General features: G+C 47.6%; 1 protein-coding gene across 1 annotated transcript in view; it reads right to left on the bottom strand.

Annotated features, from left to right (window-relative positions):
- Positions 1 to 4,397: 4,397 nt before the first annotated feature.
- Positions 4,398 to 17,062, bottom strand: part of LOC121542000 (protein phosphatase Slingshot homolog 1) — a 44,450-nt gene continuing 31,785 nt past the window's right edge. The window contains 14 exon segments of the mRNA XM_041851420.2: positions 4,398 to 6,534; positions 7,952 to 8,641; positions 8,643 to 9,336; positions 10,234 to 10,434; positions 11,492 to 11,638; positions 11,882 to 11,928; positions 12,692 to 12,820; positions 12,925 to 13,018; positions 13,761 to 13,955; positions 14,113 to 14,178; positions 14,320 to 14,385; positions 14,487 to 14,608; positions 14,704 to 14,768; positions 15,178 to 15,290. Coding sequence (XP_041707354.2) covers positions 5,104 to 6,534; positions 7,952 to 8,641; positions 8,643 to 9,336; positions 10,234 to 10,434; positions 11,492 to 11,638; positions 11,882 to 11,928; positions 12,692 to 12,820; positions 12,925 to 13,018; positions 13,761 to 13,955; positions 14,113 to 14,178; positions 14,320 to 14,385; positions 14,487 to 14,608; positions 14,704 to 14,768; positions 15,178 to 15,290 — 4,060 coding nt within the window. The 3' untranslated portion in view covers positions 4,398 to 5,103.

Raw genomic sequence — 17,062 nt, 5'->3', positions numbered from 1 at the left:
GCTCCCCATCCAACCTGACAGAGCTGGAGAGCATCTGCACAGAAGAATGGGAGAAACTCCCCAAAGCTTGTAGTGTCATACCCAAGAAGAGTCGATGCTGTAATCACTGCCAAAGGTGCTTCAACAAAGTGCTGAGTAAAGGGTCTGAATACTTATGTAAATGTAATACCAGTTTATTTATTGAAATAAATTAGCAAAAGATTCTAAAAACCTGTTTTTGCTTCGTCATTATGGAGTATTGTGTGTAGAATGATATTTGGTTTTTACATCAATTTTAGAATAAGGTTGTAATGTAACAAAATTTGGAAAAAGTCAAGGGGTCTGAATACTTTCCGAAGGCACTGTATAAGTGAGTTTGTCACAATACTTTTGGTCCCCTAAAATGGGGGGGGGGGGGGAACATGTGCAAAAAGTGCTGTAACTTTTAAATGTTCACCCGATAAGGATGAAAATACCCTCAAATTAAAGCTGACCGTCTGCACTTTAACCTCGTAGTCATTGTATAATTTCAAATAAAGTACAAAACAAAGTTGTCACAATACATTTGGATTTCACTGTATTTTTGTATGTTTTTGACCATTTTAATTGAACAATCTCATTTAAGGTGCTTTAATTTGAGGGTATTTTCATCCTTATCGGGTGAACATTTAAAAGTTACAGCACTTTTTGCACATGTTGAAGAGTGGAGAACAGGAGGACTTCTTAAAGAAAAACTAACAGGTCTGTGAGAGCCAGAATTCTTACTGGTTGGTAGGTGATCAAATACTTATGTCATGCAATAAAATGCAAATTAATTACTTAAAAATCATACAATGTGATTTTCTGGATTTTTGTTAAAAATTACAGACCTCTACATGCTTTGTAAGTAGGACAGGGTTCTTCAATTCCGGTCCTGGAGGGCCGAAACACTTCTGTTTTTTATTTCTACCTGGTAGATAATTGCACTCGCCTGGTGTCCCAGGTCTGAATTAGCCCCTGATTAGAAGGAGAGGATGAAAAACAGAGGTGTTTCGGCCCTCCAGGACCGGAATTGAAGAACCCTGAAGTAGGATAACCTGCAACATCGGCAGTGTATCAAATACTTGTTTTCCCCACTGTATAATAATATAATATGCCATTTAGCAGACGCTTTTATCCAAAGCGACTTAGTCATGCGTGCATACATTATTATTTTTTTTGTGTATGGGTGGTCCCGGGGATCGAACCCACTACCTTGGCGTTACAAGCGCCGTGCTCTACCAGCTGAGCTACAGAGTATGTATATGTGTGTGTGTGTATATATATATATATATACACACATACACATATATATATATATATATATACACACATACACACACACACTGCTCAAAAAAATAAAGGGAACATTTAAACAACACATCCTAGATCTGAATGAATGAAATAATCTTATTAAATACTTTTTTTCTTTACATAGTTGAATGCGCTGACAACAAAATCACACAAAAATTGTCAATGGAAATCAAATTTATCAACCCATGGAGGTCTGGATTTTGAGTCACCCTCAAAATTAAAGTGGAAAACCACTTTAGCTGATCCAGCTTTGATGTAATGTCCTTAAAACAAGTCAAAATGAGGCTCAGTAGTGTGTGTGTGGCCTCCACATGCCTGTATGACCTCCCTACAACGCCTGGGCATGCTCCTGATGAGGTGGCGGATGGTCTCCTGAGGGATCTCCTCCCAGACCTGGACTAAAGCATCCGCCAACTCCTGGACAGTGTGGTGCAACGTGGCGTTGGTGGATGGAGCGAGACATGATGTCCCAGATGTGCTCAATTGGATTCAGGTCTGGGGAACGGGCGGGCCAATCCATAGCATCAATGCCTTCCTCTTGCAGGAACTGCTGACACACTCCAGCCACATGAGGTCTAGCATTGTCTTGCATTAGGAGGAACCCAGGGCCAACCGCACCAGCATATGGTCTCACAAGGGGTCTGAGGATCTCATCTCGGTACCTAATGGCAGTCAGGCTACCTCTGGCGAGCACATGGAGGGCTGTGCGGCCCCCCAAAGAAATGCCACCCCACACCATGACTGACCCACCACCAAACCGGTCATGCTGGAGGATGTTGCAGGCAGCAGAATGTTCTCCACGGCGTCTCCAGACTCTGTCACGTGCTCAGTGTGAACCCGCTTGCTACCACTAGAGTGAAAGCACCGCCAGCATTCAAAAGTGACCAAAACATCAGCCAGGAAGCATAGGAACTGAGAAGTGGTCTGTGGTCACCACCTGCAGAACCACTTCTTTATTTGGGGTGTCTTGCTAATTGCCTATAATTTCCACCTGTTGTCTATTCCATTTGCACAACAGCATGTGAAATGTATTGTCAATCAGTGTTGCTTCCTAAGTGGACAGTTTGATTTCACAGAAGTGTGATTGACTTGGAGTTACATTGTGTTGTTTAAGTGTTCCCTTTATTTCTTTGAGCAGTGTATATATAATAAAGTACAGGTTCCTAAAAAAAAAGACATAAGTCGTACTTTAAAGTATTTTTACTTAAGTACTTTACACCACTGCCTACCCGCACAGCATCTGCGAGCTGTTGGCTAGAGAGCATATGCCAAGACCAAAGTAGATACATTTGCTATTTAACGGAACAGTTTTTGTGATGGAAACACATTGAACATTACATTTTTATTTGGTACATAACTTAAGTGAAAAAGTACATTTTGTGTGCACTGTCATCAGGCACAGACTTTTATCAGCAACAATTCCGTTTGGTGGAAACACCACTGCGGGAAAAATATAAATATTTTCTTTATGTGGATTATAGAATATTTGCATGAACATCTGTTGCCAATTGGATGGAAATTTAGCTAGTGACTCAGAGTGTAAAATATGTTAAAGATTAAAAGTGTAATCATTGATTGGGCTTGCATAGAGCTCGCCAGTTTGTATTATACTGAACAAACATATAAACACAACATGTAAAGTGTTGGTCCCATGTTTCATGAGCTGAAATAAAAGATCCCAGAAAAAGCTTATTTCTCTAAAATGTTATGCACAAATTTGTTTACATCCCTGTTAGTGAGCGTTTCTCCTTTGCCAAGATAATCCATCCACCTGACAGGTGTGGCATATCAAGAAGCTGATTAAACAGCATGATCATTACACAGGTGCACCTTGTGCTGGGAATGTGTCCTTTTGTCACACAACACAATGCCACAGATGTCTCAAGTAGAGGGAGCGTACAATTGGCATACTGACTGCAGGAATGTCCACCAGAGCTGTAGCCAGACACTTGAATGTTCATTTCTCTATCATAAAACGTCGTTTTAGAGAATTTGGCAGTACGTCCAACCAGCCTCACACCCGCAGACCATGTGTAACCACACCAGCCCAGGACCTCCACATCTGGCTTCTTCACCTGCGGGATCGTCTGAGGGGGGAATGGGGGCGCTGAGGAGTATTTATCTCTGTAATAAAGCCCTTTTGTGGGGTAAAACAAATTATGATTGGGTGGGCCTATACCCACCCATGGCTACACCCCTGCCCAGTCATGTGAAATATATTGATTAGGGCCCAATTTATTTATTTCAATAGATTTATATGAACTGTAACTCAGTAAAATCTTTGAAATTATTGCATTTATATTTTTGTTCAGCCATGCCCATGGGAAAAATGAATGGGGAAAGAATAGGGTTTTGGAATAAACGCCGACAATACGGTCTGAGGGTTAACTCCGTCTTAGGAGATCTTTAAAGTTTTGTTCTATGAGATAATAGCAGTTTTGTGCTTTTCACAAAAAGTGACAGCTAATGATTATCAAACAAAACATATACGTTCTCCTAAGCCTGTGTTTACCACAGACCTTATTTTTGGCATTTATCCAAAATTGCCATTCATTTTCTCCATAGGCTTTCTCCAACGAACCACGGCGGAGTTAATGCCTACAAAAAGATGCCATTACCATGTGTCTTTTGAATGTCCATTGAAAACAAAAGGCTGTGTCTGAAGACATTACTACAGTAGTTAAGTTCTCAATTCCTCTCAAAGCACACTGGAGGAGAGGATCCAAGGTCCCCTTCCCTCTGACTTCCTCCTCCAATGAGCTTCGAGAGGTATGGAGGACAGAGGAAGAACTGGGTCAACGTTTGCTACGCAGCACGGTCTGTCCTGAACGACACTTGGTGAAACTGCAGGTATGTTTGCTCCCGTTTGGACGGTGAGGCGTGGCCTGATTTAATATGGGTGTGAACATCTGACGTCTCAAAACTCACGCAGCACACCGTATGGTATCTGCCCTCACCCTAATCACAACGGTTTTCAACTGCTCGTTCCATACAGTACCATTTCTGTTGAATTCAACGTTGCTGTCGTCACTCTATACATTTCATATATACTGTAAAGAGAAGTATTTTGTCCTATTCAGAAACAGTCGGAGTTGTCATTATTTATTGGTCACAGTTTAATAAGCACATAATAAAAAAGAGGATATTTACAGATTTAAAACAAAAATCATTTTTACACTAAAATACACACAATTTTAACTCACATTAAGCATGCTCCCCAAGAGTAGGAACCATACATAAAAAAGACAACAGTAAAGTGCATCATTTGAGAAACCTCCCCATTGTTATTTCTGATCGAAAGGGAAGGGAGAACTGCACTTTTCAGTCACACACACACTTCCTATTATGTGCAAAAAAAGTGACAAACATTATTTAAAAACATAAATATCCATATGGAGATATTCTGCCCCACACAGTTCAGACTCCAAAAGATATTAAACACACACATCCTAAAATGATTTTAAAAACACACTACAGACATACAGTATGCAACAATAAACATTACACATCCTAGAAGTCACTACATACATGATGCCCACAACACCCTCTCGCCCTGAACAGATAAGCTTTGTGTTAGCTATAAATCAATATAATCCATCTAGCCTTCCAATGATCCCAGAGGCCAGCATATTGTAGACCCATCTGATTTTCTACAATCTGCCAGGGAAGGTGGAGGGGCTCGGGGAAGTGGCTGGCGTTTGACCAGCTTTCAAATAGTTCCAGAAAGAAATTAACCAGTTTTCATCATTGTGTCTCTGGCGCTCTCTCTCTCAGACACACACACTGTGAGGATCACATAGTGTGGTAGAGGGTGCTGACAGTCCATTTCTTCAGCCTGCGTAGCGGGTGTGTCCTTCCATACTGCTGTCGTGTTGCCACGGAGATCAGGTCGGGCGTCAGCAAGGGGGCGTGGCCAGAGTCAGGACGTTTCCCCTTCTGCCAGCCCTGATTGGACGTAGGAGAACGCGAGTGTTCTGATGGGGTGTGTCCACTCTCACAAGGCCCCTCCGCTCTGTTCCTGAGGGACTCCTGCCTGCTGGTGGAGACAGAAGGACACAGGGCATTGTGGAATAGCACCCTGAGTTTCTTGGAGGACTCGTCAGCTGCTGCCGAAGGAGGGAGGGCTTCCAGAGTGGGTGTCACCGGAGAGGTGGGGCTAATCTCCCAGTCACTCAGGTCATTGGCCGACAGCTCTAGGCAGCCCAGTTTAGCCAATGAGGCAGAGCGCTTCATCAGGGAGGGCGGGGTCAGCCCAGCCTGGCGAATCCGTGCCTCCACCTCCCTGGCTCTCTGCCGGTCGCCACCCCTGACCCTCTTCTGCCTCGCCTCCACACCTTCCCCCCACACCTTGGCTCCGCCCCCGCTCACCTGGCGAAGGAACGCCCCCAGCTCCCGCAGAGTTTCCCACGTCTCCCTCATGATGATGTCACCGGGGGGTCCTCGACCCGGGGGACTGTCCCAGTCTGTGCCCGACTCAAACTCTGTCACCCCCTCCAGACACAGGATATCCATGGATGAGAGGGGGGCGAGGGCGGAGCGTAGGGTAGGGTGGTGAGGGGTGATGGGGGTAGGGTGGAGAGGGGTGATGGGTGGAAGGTGGAAGGTAGATACAAGGCTGCCATCAGTAATGTTGTGTTTGTGCGTTTGGCCACTGTCTTCATGTAAACCTTCTCTCCAAGCCTCCTGTCCTCCATCTTCCATAGGACTACAGCCCCCATCCTCCTCCTTTTCCTGCATAGTGCTGACCTCTGACCCCTGCAGGCAGAGTGGTGCATTCTGGGGGTTGGAGTTTGTCTCTGGGAGGGGGTGAGAGGCAGGAGGGGAGTGTTCTCTTGAGTGAGGGAAGAGAGGGGAGCGACGATGGGGGTGGGTCGGGTGGAGGGAAGGTGGAGGTGGGGAAGGGGAGTCGTGCCTCATTCGCTGCTCCAGCTGTTGGGTGACGCGGCGCACAGAGCCCAACGCCCAATCACCAGAGTGAGGGGCGGGAGGAGAGTTGGAGACTGCTTCCATCTCTTCTGCTTTGTCCTTCACTTCCTCTTTGATATCCTCCACTTCCTGCTGTGACTCTGCATCTTTGCCCTCTACTTCCTGGTTTGACTGACCCACTTCCTGGTCCTGGGAAGCAGTAGGCTCATGTTGGCTGGGAGGGCCAGGGGGAGGGATCACAGTGTGCATCAAGGACTCCAGTTCTGTGACTATGAGGTGAACAGAGACGATGTTGTTCTGAGAGACAGAAGAGAGAAAAGAACAGCAATCAGTTAAAGAAAGTAAATAGATGTAGTCTTCTTGTAAGTTGGTAGCCAAAGATAGTTTCCTTAAGATCCCCTCTAACATCACTGGGTGGCGATGTCGGAGAACACAAAACTCACAACTGAATCTATTAGGTACACCCATCTACATAGTACTGGGTCTGACGTGCCTTTGCCTCCAGAATTCTTTGGGGCATGGATTCTACAAGTCAGAAACGTGCACTACGCAGTTGCTGCAGATCGGACGGGCCCATCTTAGCTAATATTTTGGGGGTTTTTTTGCCCATAGATTTTGTTGTACATTTTTAGTCACTCAAATATCACATGAATACACATTAGACATGGCAAAATTTATAGAATTGCAAGAATATGAGCTTTAAATCTGCAAAACGTTCTTTGCACCCCATGAAAAAATTTGAAGAATTGCAGGAAATAAGCTTTAACCCGCAAAACTCTCTCCTCCAACAAGAAGGGTGTGAACAGTTTGTGTTATGAACAGTGCTTGTGCCCATAGAAATAGACGTGGCACGTGCGCGGGATGTTACCCAATGCTGGAAGGTGGGACCTGAGTGAAAAAGTTTAGGAACCCCTGATTTAGCAGACGCTGTTATCCAGAGCGACTTACAGGAGCAATAAGGCTTAAGTTCCTTGCTCAAGGGCACAGACAGATTTTTCTCCTAGTCGGTTCGGGGATTCGAACCAGCAACCTTTCGGTTACTGGCCCAACGCTCTTAACCACTAGGCTATCTGACATCCAGTTTTTAGCTGATAGGAGTGGAACCCATCTGTGACAAAGATCGACGAGTTGTGCATTCCGAGATGCCGTTCTGCACACCACTGTTGTACTGCACCATTATGTGTCTGTTTGTGGCCCGCCTGTTAGCTTGCATGATTCTTGCCATTCTCCTTCGACCGCTCTGCCGCTGACTTGATGTTTTTTGTTTATCGCACCGTTCTCGGTAAACCCTAGACACTATTGTGCGTGAAAAGCCCAGGAGGCCAGCCGTTTCTGAGATACTGGATCCGGCGCCTGGCACCGACGATTATACCAGATCAAAGTCGCTTAGGTCACTCGTTTTGCCCATTCAATCGAACAGTAACTGAATGCCTCGATGCCTGTCTGCCTGCTTTATATAGCAAGCCACAGCTACGTGACTCACTGTCTCTGTAGGAGCGATACGTTTTCGTGAACGGGGTAATAAACTGTCCGTTTCTGTATTTCTGTATGAACATGCTTACTCCACTTGAAAGAGTCCAAGTTCTGTGTGGAACAGTTGTATTGCAACTACAGATAGTAAAATTTAAAATCAATGAAACACTGATTGCCTTTAGTACAGTGCAAAGACTCATGTCACAGGACTTGATCAAATTCATCATTAAAATAGTCTCACCCTCTTCCTCTCCTCGACCTCCTCCTCCTCTCCCTCCTCAGTCGCCACAGCAGAGGGGTCCTCCTGCTGCTCCTGTCCTGGATCCCTGGGTATGGGCTGAGGTGTCTGTTGCAGTGCCTGATCAGAAAGGAAACGGGTCCTCCCGTCCTGAGTCAGACCCTGGAACTTCTCTCTGGCGCTGAAGAAGTTGATGTGGTCTGTGCTGAGAGCCGAGGACCCCCCCGCCCCGGCAGCAGGGTCCTGGGGGGGGGCACTGGGCTGGCTAATGATGAGTACCTCAATACTGGAGGGTTGTTGGGATGCTGAACTGTCCAAACATGCCCCAGGTAACCGCTGGTCACAGTCTAGTTTCTTGTCAGGCACTGGTGTGGACGGCTCTTGTGGTCCTGCTGTTTGTGTGCTTGTTTCCGGGGTCATCGACGATGACTCCAGCACTGATGGGGTCACCTGTGGCTGAGAGTATTTTTCCTTAGGCAAGGTGGTGGACGGCTCCTTGGCTTTCGGAGTCTTGTCTGCATCGGAGGGGGTTGGAAGGGAGAGGGGGAGGTGGTGAAGGGAGGGGGGTGGGTGAGGGCGCCCGACAGGCACTGTCTCCGCCACAGTTACCGTAGAAATGTCAGGCACCACGGTGGCCGCCCGCGGCTGGGGGAGAGGCGGGGTCGAGGGGTCCTCCTCGGAATCACACAGGCCGTTGGAGAGGGGGTGACGGGGAACATACAGACTCCCCCTGGGCCTGGGAACCAGTGGAGGCAGTAGTAACTGTTGCTGGTGAAGGCTTCTGGTCGCCAGTAGGAGAAGACTGGTCGCCAGTAGGAGCAGACTGGTCGCCAGTAGGAGCAGACTGGTCGCCAGTAGGAGCAGACTGGTCGCCAGTAGGAGCAGACTGGTCGCCAGTAGGAGCAGACTGGTCGCCAGTAGGAGCAGACTGGTCGCCAGTAGGAGCAGACTGGTCGCCAGTAGGAGCAGACTGGTCGCCAGTAGGAGCAGACTGGTCGCCAGTAGGAGAAGACTGGTCCCCAGTGCCTACTGACTGGTCTCCAGTTGTGGAGGTCAACAGAGCTTCAGTCCTAGTCTTCTGGTTAGTGTCCATGTTATTCTCTTGGGTAGCAGTAGTATTGGGCTGGCTACTGGACTGTACCACCTTCCCTGCACTAGAGGGGGTCCCACACTCAGAGATGGACCGCACCACCTGCCCCGTGTTGGAGGGGGTGCCCAGCGGCTGCAGCAGCTCCTGCAGTGAGGGGGTGGCGGGGCTGTTACCCTGGTTACGGGGATCGGAGCGGCCCAGGGTGTGGGGGTGTTGGGCGGTCTTACACAGCGGCTCGTGGTGCTCTGATAGGTCACTGTCTGAGTGGGAACGCCACAGCTTGTTGTGCCTCTGCTTACTGGGGGGAGAGAGAGGGGAGAGAGAGGGAGAGAGGAGAGAGAGGGTAGTGGAGAGAGGGGGCGAGTAGTAGAGAGAGGGCAGAAAGAGGGGGAGAGGGTAGTGGAGAGAGCGATAGGGAGAAGTGGAGAGAGCGATAGGGGGAAGTGGAGAGAGAGAGGGGAGGGTAGCGGAGAGCAAGAGAGATCGAGGGAGAGCGAGAGAAAGAGAGGGGGGAGAGGGGTAGTGAGAGAGAGAGGGGGGAGTGTAGAGAGAAAGAGGGTAGTGGAGAGCAAGGGAGAGCGAGAGAGAGGGGGGAGAGCGAGAGAGAGAGGGGGGAGTGGAGAGAGAGGGGGGGAGTGGAGAGAGAGAGAGAGAGAGGGAGTGGAGAGAGAGAGAGAGAGAGAGGTAGAGAGGGGAGTGGAGAGAGGTAGAGAGAGAGGGGAGTGGAGAGAGGTAGAGAGAGAGGGGAGTGAAGAGAGGGAAGAGTGACAGAAGAAGACAAAGAAAGAGGGAATAGAGAGAAGAGATATATATTAATTACTCATTTCTGGTAGGTTCCTCCTGTCCTTTGGGTGGTGGACCATTCTTGATACACATGAGAAACTGTTGAACGTGAAAAACCCAGCAGCATTGCAATTCTTGACACAAACCGGTGCACCTGGCACCTACTACCATACCCCGTTCAAAGGCACTTAAATATTTTGTCTTGCCCATTCACCTTCTGAATGGCACACATACACAATCCATGTCTCAACTGTCTCAAGGCATAAAAATCCTTCTTTAACCCGTCTCCTCCCCATTCATCAAACACTAACATATCTGCTTAGAATGTCATTACTGGGTATGTTGTGTAAGTAAGAGAGAATGCAGTCTTGGGGTGTGTGTACGTGTGTTAGCTAGTGCAGTGTGTGTGTACCTGGCCAGCAGTATGCCCTGGTATTCCTCTAGCTGTCTCATAAATGACGGGTTAGGTTTGGTGACAGCACGTCGCTCCTTAACGTAGTTGAATGCTCTCTCCAGGTCCCAGCCGTACTCCTTCATAGCGTAGGCTATCACCGTGGAGGCAGAGCGACTCACACCCATCTTACAGTGCACCAGACACTTAGCTCCCGCTTTCCTACAGGGACACAGACCGACACATTATTTAACACAGACACACACACACTAGAACTGGTTAAGGGACTGATATAGGAGCACAGAGATAAGAGAGGTTAGAGAGACAGACAAAGATGGGAGAGACAGATATAGAAAGATGGCGGAGAGAAATACAGACCATCTCTAGAAAGACGTGAGTGAAAGAGAGTTGAGAGAAAGAGGAGAGTTGAGAGAGAAAGAGGAGAGTTGAGAGAGTTGAGAGAAAGCGAGTTGAGAAAAAGAGAGAGTTGAGAGAAAGCGAGTTGAGAAAAAGAGAGAGTTGAGAGAAAGCGAGAAAGCGAGCGAGAGTTGAGGGAAAGAGAGCGAGAGAGTTGAGAGAAAGCGAGAAAGCGAACGAGAGAGTTGAGGGAAAGAGAGCGAGAGAGTTGAGGGAAAGAGAGCGAGAGAGTTGAGGGAAAGAGAGCGAGAGAGTTGAGGGAAAGAGAGCGAGAGAGTTGAGGGAAAGAGAGCGAGAGAGTTGAGGGAAAGAGAGCGAGAGAGTTGAGGGAAAGAGAGCGAGAGAGTTGAGGGAAAGCGAGCGAGAGAGTTGAGGGAAAGCGAGCGAGAGAGTTGAGGGAAAGCGGGCGAGAGAGTTGAGGAAAGCGAGCGAGAGAGTTGAGGGAAAGAGAGCGAGAGAGTTGAGGGAAAGAGAGCGAGAGAGTTGAGGGAAAGAGAGCGAGAGTTGAGGGAAAGAGAGCGAGAGAGTTGAGGAAAGAGAGCGAGAGAGTTGAGGGAAAGAGAGCGCAGAGAGTTGAGGGAAAGAGAGCGAGAGAGTTGAGGGAAAGAGAGCGAGAGAGTTGAGGGAAAGAGAGCGAGAGAGTTGAGGGAAAGAGAGCGAGAGAGTTGAGGGAAAGAGAGCGAGAGAGTTGAGGGAAAGAGAGCGAGAGAGTTGAGGGAAAGAGGGCGAGAGAGTTGAGGGAAAGAGAGCGAGAGAGTTGAGGGAAAGAGAGCGATAGAGTTGAGGGAAAGAGAGCGAGAGAGAGAGAGCGCCTAATGTCCACAGAGGTCAGACTCAGTCGGCCAGTCCAGTAGTGACTCACTTGGCTCTGGAGATGAACTTGTAGGTGTCGTTCCAGTAGGCCAGCAGGTCTGTAGCCTCCTCATCATACACACGGATGTTATGGTACTCAAACACACCTGGGAAGAAGTTGTCAATCTCCCTTGTCACGTTCAGAATATACTGCACACTGGGGAGGGAGGAGAGCGAGAGAGGGGGGTAGGATGGGGAGGGAGAGAGGATGGGGAGGGAGGGAAAGGGGGAAGGATACGTAGGGGAAGGAATGAAGGGAAGGGAGAAAAATAGGGAAGGGAAAGAGAGAGATGTGGACAGGTTGTCATTATAGATGTGTAGGCAATGTAAATAGAATTGAGGTTTTGAATTTTATGAGCAGTGCAGTATGGGAGTAGTAGTTCTCCAGAACAGGCCTTACCCACTGTTCTGCAGCTCCTCCAGATTGGATGCATTCCACTCAGAGCCCTGTAGGGAAACAAAAACACTATGAGATCAGTTCCACTCCAGTCCAGCTTTTTTTCCCCCCAATGTCCCTTTACACTTTTAGGTCAGGGGAAGTCGGTTTAATTGGCAACAATAATAACCAGTTACACAGTAAGTACTACAGCGTTAAGTACTACAGCGTTAAGTACTACAGCGTTAAGTACTACAGCGTTAAGTTCTACAGCGTTAAGTACTACAGCGTTAAGTACTACAGCGTTGTACTACAGCGTCCAGATTATACTACAGCGTTAAGTACTACAGCGTTAGTACTACAGCGTTAGTACACGTTAAGTACTACAGCATACTACAGCGTTAAGTACTACAGCGTTAAGTACTACAGCGTTAAGTACTACAGCGTTAAGTACTACAGAGTTAAGTACTACAGCGTTAAGTACTACAGCGTTAAGTACTACAGCGTTAAGTACTACAGCGTTAAGTACTACAGCGTTAAGTACTACAGCGTTAAGTACTACAGCGTTAAGTACTACAGCGTTAAGTACTACAGCGTTAAGTACTACAGCGTTAAGTATTAAAAGAGAAAAGACAGGGATAGAATCAGAGAAGAGAATGGCAGGCAGACAGACAGACAGACCGACCTACAGACAGATCTACCTACCAGGTAAACAGTACAGGTTCAACAGATGTGTACAGTCAGTAACCACAACCTGGTGATGCACCTGGCGCCATGTTAACCCCTCATCATACTCACTGGGACCCTCACTGACAGACAGACAGACAGACCTACCAGGTAAACATGGTCGAATATCTCAGTGGGACTGTCCATCTGGCCCAGGATCAGGATCATCTCGTTGTCTATGTACTCCTTAAACTCACACAGGTTACACACCATGTGTACCTCCAGCTCTGTGCGGATCTGGACGGAACACACGGGTTAAATGCTCATACACATGACGTGCATTTCCACCACGGGACTAACAGAGAATCTATAACCTATGACAGCATGTTCTGAACACACACCTCTTTGCAGGTGACATTCTCCAGGTCTTTCTGCATCATGATCTCTCTCAGACGAGTCTTGATCAGCCGCTCCGTCCTCTCTCTCTCTGTCGGCCTGGAAACACACAGCAGGCAGTGGAAGTGTGTGAGATCACCCTCCCTCCTTGACTTCAAACGAGACGCGGACCCTTCCATCTTTCTTTCTTAACCCCTCCCCCTCCACCCTTTTTCAGGCCATAAACCAGAGGTATATAATATTGTGTGGTATATACCTGTGAATGTGTAGTGGCGTGTGCGTTGTGTAGTGGACACGACTGTGGTAAAACAGCTCAGGGAATGTAACAGTGGCTCTGTGCTAGCTTGTTACATTTCCAGCACCACCATGAGATTTCAACAATAACTATTTCAAGGTCACTTTCAGGTCCATAGAAACAGCACTGATGTTAAAATCCTCCCTCTTAATCCACGTTCACCCAATTAGACAGTTAAACAAGAACTTGATTCATGACAGATAGTTAGCCCTGAGGACCAGAGCTTGTACATGAGCTCTTTGCAAAACGTTATGGGAAGACTCGTGGTGCTGGTTGTAGCTCAGTCAACATCTGAACAATACATGTAGCTAGGAGCTACACACGTTTTGTTTTACTGTGCATCGGTTTTTATGTGTTTATCATGGGACCTCAAGTGATTAACATTTCCAATGTAGTGATTACACATGGCAAAACACTCCCGATCTAAGGCACTGCATCTCAGTGCTAGAGGCGTCATTACAGACCCTGGTTCCATTCCAGGCTGTATCACAACCCATAGGGGCGGAAAGAGTCCCACACGTTATGTAGTGTGTTTGTGACACTCACATGCCAGAGAACAGCACGGGAGAGTCAGCACGATGTGATTGGACGTCCTGCATGGCGTTCCACTCGTTGATGCGTGATTGGTCAGAGGAGACCCGGCTCTGGTAGTAGCTGACCCAGGTCAGGAACAGGCTGCCGGGGTAGTAGTTATGGCAACGAGCCACCTCACACGCCTTGTGGAGCGACTGCAGAGCAGACCTGGGAGAGGAGAGAGGAGAGAGGGATGGAGAGACAGCGGGTAGAAGGGGGTGAGAATGTGACATTGATGAGAAGATCAAGGTAAAATAACAAAGAAGAGGTGTATCAGACATTAAAGCTAGCATAGTGGAAACAAACCAGTAACAAATATACTCACCACATGGCCTGCACTGACACAGGCTTGAATACATGGATCCTGTTATCAGTGGACACACTGAAACCCCTGAGAGAGAGAGAGAGAGTCAAATAAGCACTCAAGAATTTACAAAAGGTCCCTTTTTCCTCAAACTCCTCTGAACCACACATCTGTGGAGATGAGTGTGTTCCTGTCAGTGTGGTGTGTATGTGAGAGAGACATTCTTACCCGTCTCCATCCAGGTGTATCAGTGAGTCGCTCCATAGGGGGAGAACCAGCCCCACCGAGCACGAGCTGGAAGAGCCACACAAAATAAGCTTGTGTTACTACACCACGTTGCTCTACGATAGTCCATGCTCAATACGATCTCTGAGTCCACACGCACGCACACACACCTGTCTGCAGGGCTGAAGTCCATGCCCAGCACCAGGCTCTCCTCTGTGTCCTGGCGGCCGTTAGTGGAGACCACCACCATGTAGCGAGTCCCCTGGTATAAGGTACTCTCCAACCGTACAGCCTAGAGAGAGGAGAGAGGGAAGGAGAGAAGTACAGAGAGTAAAGAAAAGGAAGTGTGAAGACCAGATCTTTGATCATGCAGGTGTGTGTGCTCACCAGTTTGATGTTGTCCTCTGGTCGGAGGAGAGTGAACATGGTCTGCAGGTGCTGCTGGAGGTCACCTGGAGACACACACACACACACTCTTAACACTGCGCTCTATGTGTACCCATGATAACCACCACCACACTGTCCCATTCCTCGGTATAGCATCCTTATGGCATTTACAGTATAATTAGCATAGCTGCTCATTAGTAAATGCTAAATCAGCTCATGTCTTCTCTCCGTCACACTAATGCTTTATCACTGGCATATTTTCATTCGTCTTTCCCCTAATTGAAACGTGAATTAGGGAGTTTCTCATGGCCACCGTGCTTTGCTTGCTCTTTGCGGTCTAGGCCAGGTAACTGGTAAACACTTGGTGACAACTGCTGACGTCAAAAAGAGCTTTATCAAATACATTTCATTGATTGATCTGGACATGAAGCTACCATGCTCCGTTTCCCATAACGTCTGTACTCCGTACTGTACCTGCATGTTTGCTGCGGAGCTGAGAGAACCGGGAGGCGGAGGTAGGGGAGGAGCCATTTCCCCGGGGCAGGAAGAGGGCGGCGCCTTTCACTGTCAGGAAGCTCTCACTGATACTGGAAGAGAGCGAGAGAAAGAGCGAGAGAGCGAGAGAGACCGAGAGAGACAGAGAGAGAGAGAGAGAGAGAGAGAGAGAGAGAGAGAGAGAGAGAGAGAGAGAGAGAGAGAGAGACAGAGAGAGAAGTGTAGCAGGACAAGAGGGAGCGATGGAGAGGAGGAAGAGTGTTAAAATGCATTCACAACAACCAAAACTAATTCAATCCTATTCATTATGGTAGAACCCCCCAGTCTGCTGGCCCTGAGGCAGGGCAGTGTAACTGAGGAATAACAGGGAAAAGAAGAGGTCCCATAGAGAGCGAGAGCAAACAGTCAGAGGGGAACAAAAACAGAACATCCCGTGCCCCCGACTCTTTTCCAGGTTCCAGCACACCACTACATATGGGTTGTTGTGTGATGACAAAGTGTGACCTATTAGATGGATCTGTTCCGGAGTGCCATAATGTGAGAAGATGTTCTCTTAAACGCTACAGGCCTAGGGGTGTGTGAACCAGAAGTACTCACAAGGATAGTAAAACAAGGAATATTCGTACAAAGTGTGAACTTTTCGCCGGTCCCCACAAGGAGAAATACTTTTGTAGGCTTAGGGGTTAGGTTTAGGGTTAAAATTAGCGTTAGGGGTTAGGTTTAGGGTTTTGGGGTTAAGGTTAGGTTAAGGAAAATAGGATTTTGAATTGTTTGGTCCCTACTAGGATAGTAAAACGAACGTGTGTGTGCAAGCGTGGGAAGAAACGCTAGTGGGCGTGGTGTTTGGCCGGAGCGATGTGATGGGGATGTCAGGCCCATCACTGAATACCTACAGTAACGACAAATGTTTTATTTCTTTATCTTAAAATCAGAAATATGACTTAACAGTACAGAGGACTAGGCCTACTCACTGGCTGCGTCCCAATGTTACTTTTGACCAGGGCTCATAGGGCTTTGGACAAAAGTAGTGCACTATATGGGGAATAGGGTTCCATTTGGGACAAGCACTCTGTAAAGTAATCTAGTGTACTCCCAACTCTGTCTACTTGTGGTGGGCTTTCATGTTCTCTGCTGAGAACAGCAGTTTCATCCTGCAGGCTGAAACTGGCCTCACTCAGTTCTAAAAGGCATTCATGTACTGGTCTGCAGTAGAATACAGTACTGAAGGTACAGTACTGGTCTGCAGTAGAATACAGTACTGAAGCTACAGCAGTGTTTCCCAAACTCGGTCCTGGGGTCCCCCCTGGGTTCGCGGTTTCTTTTTTGCCCTTGCACTACACAGCTGATTCAAATAATCAAAGCTTGATGATTAGTTGATTATTTGAAATCCCTTAGCTACAGTATGGGTCTGCAGCAGTGCAAGGGGCAGTGAAATCTGAGCTTTCAGACCAAAACACTAAATACCTCTGCCATGTTCTCTACCACACGTTACACAACACACCGTTTCTGTAGAGAAAATACACTTTTTCATACTCTGAATCTATGGAGTTTTAACCTGGGCAATACAAATGGTTTTCCTTTATCGTGACAACACACCATCCTCCATAACATGGACACACACAGAAGAGACAGATGACGCACGCGGAAATGTGCTTCCAAACAAACACACAGCTGCTTCCAATTCTGTGGAGACTTAACTGTACTGGACGTGCTCGTGTGTGTGTGTGTGTGAGAGAGAGAGAGAGAGTGACAGTGAGCGTGAGAGGAGCTTAAAGACACAGGAGGTCAAGAAAACAGTATGTGTGAGACCGCAGCACGGCCACCTTTGAACTTGACCCTCCTCCTCTATGACGCTTCATTCAGC

The sequence above is a fragment of the Coregonus clupeaformis genome, chromosome 27, assembly GCF_020615455.1.
Source record: "Coregonus clupeaformis isolate EN_2021a chromosome 27, ASM2061545v1, whole genome shotgun sequence".
In the NCBI taxonomy this organism is placed as follows: Eukaryota; Metazoa; Chordata; class Actinopteri; order Salmoniformes; family Salmonidae; genus Coregonus; species Coregonus clupeaformis.
Note: the sequence above shows the minus strand (reverse complement) of the source record. Positions and strands in the feature narration are given on the sequence as shown.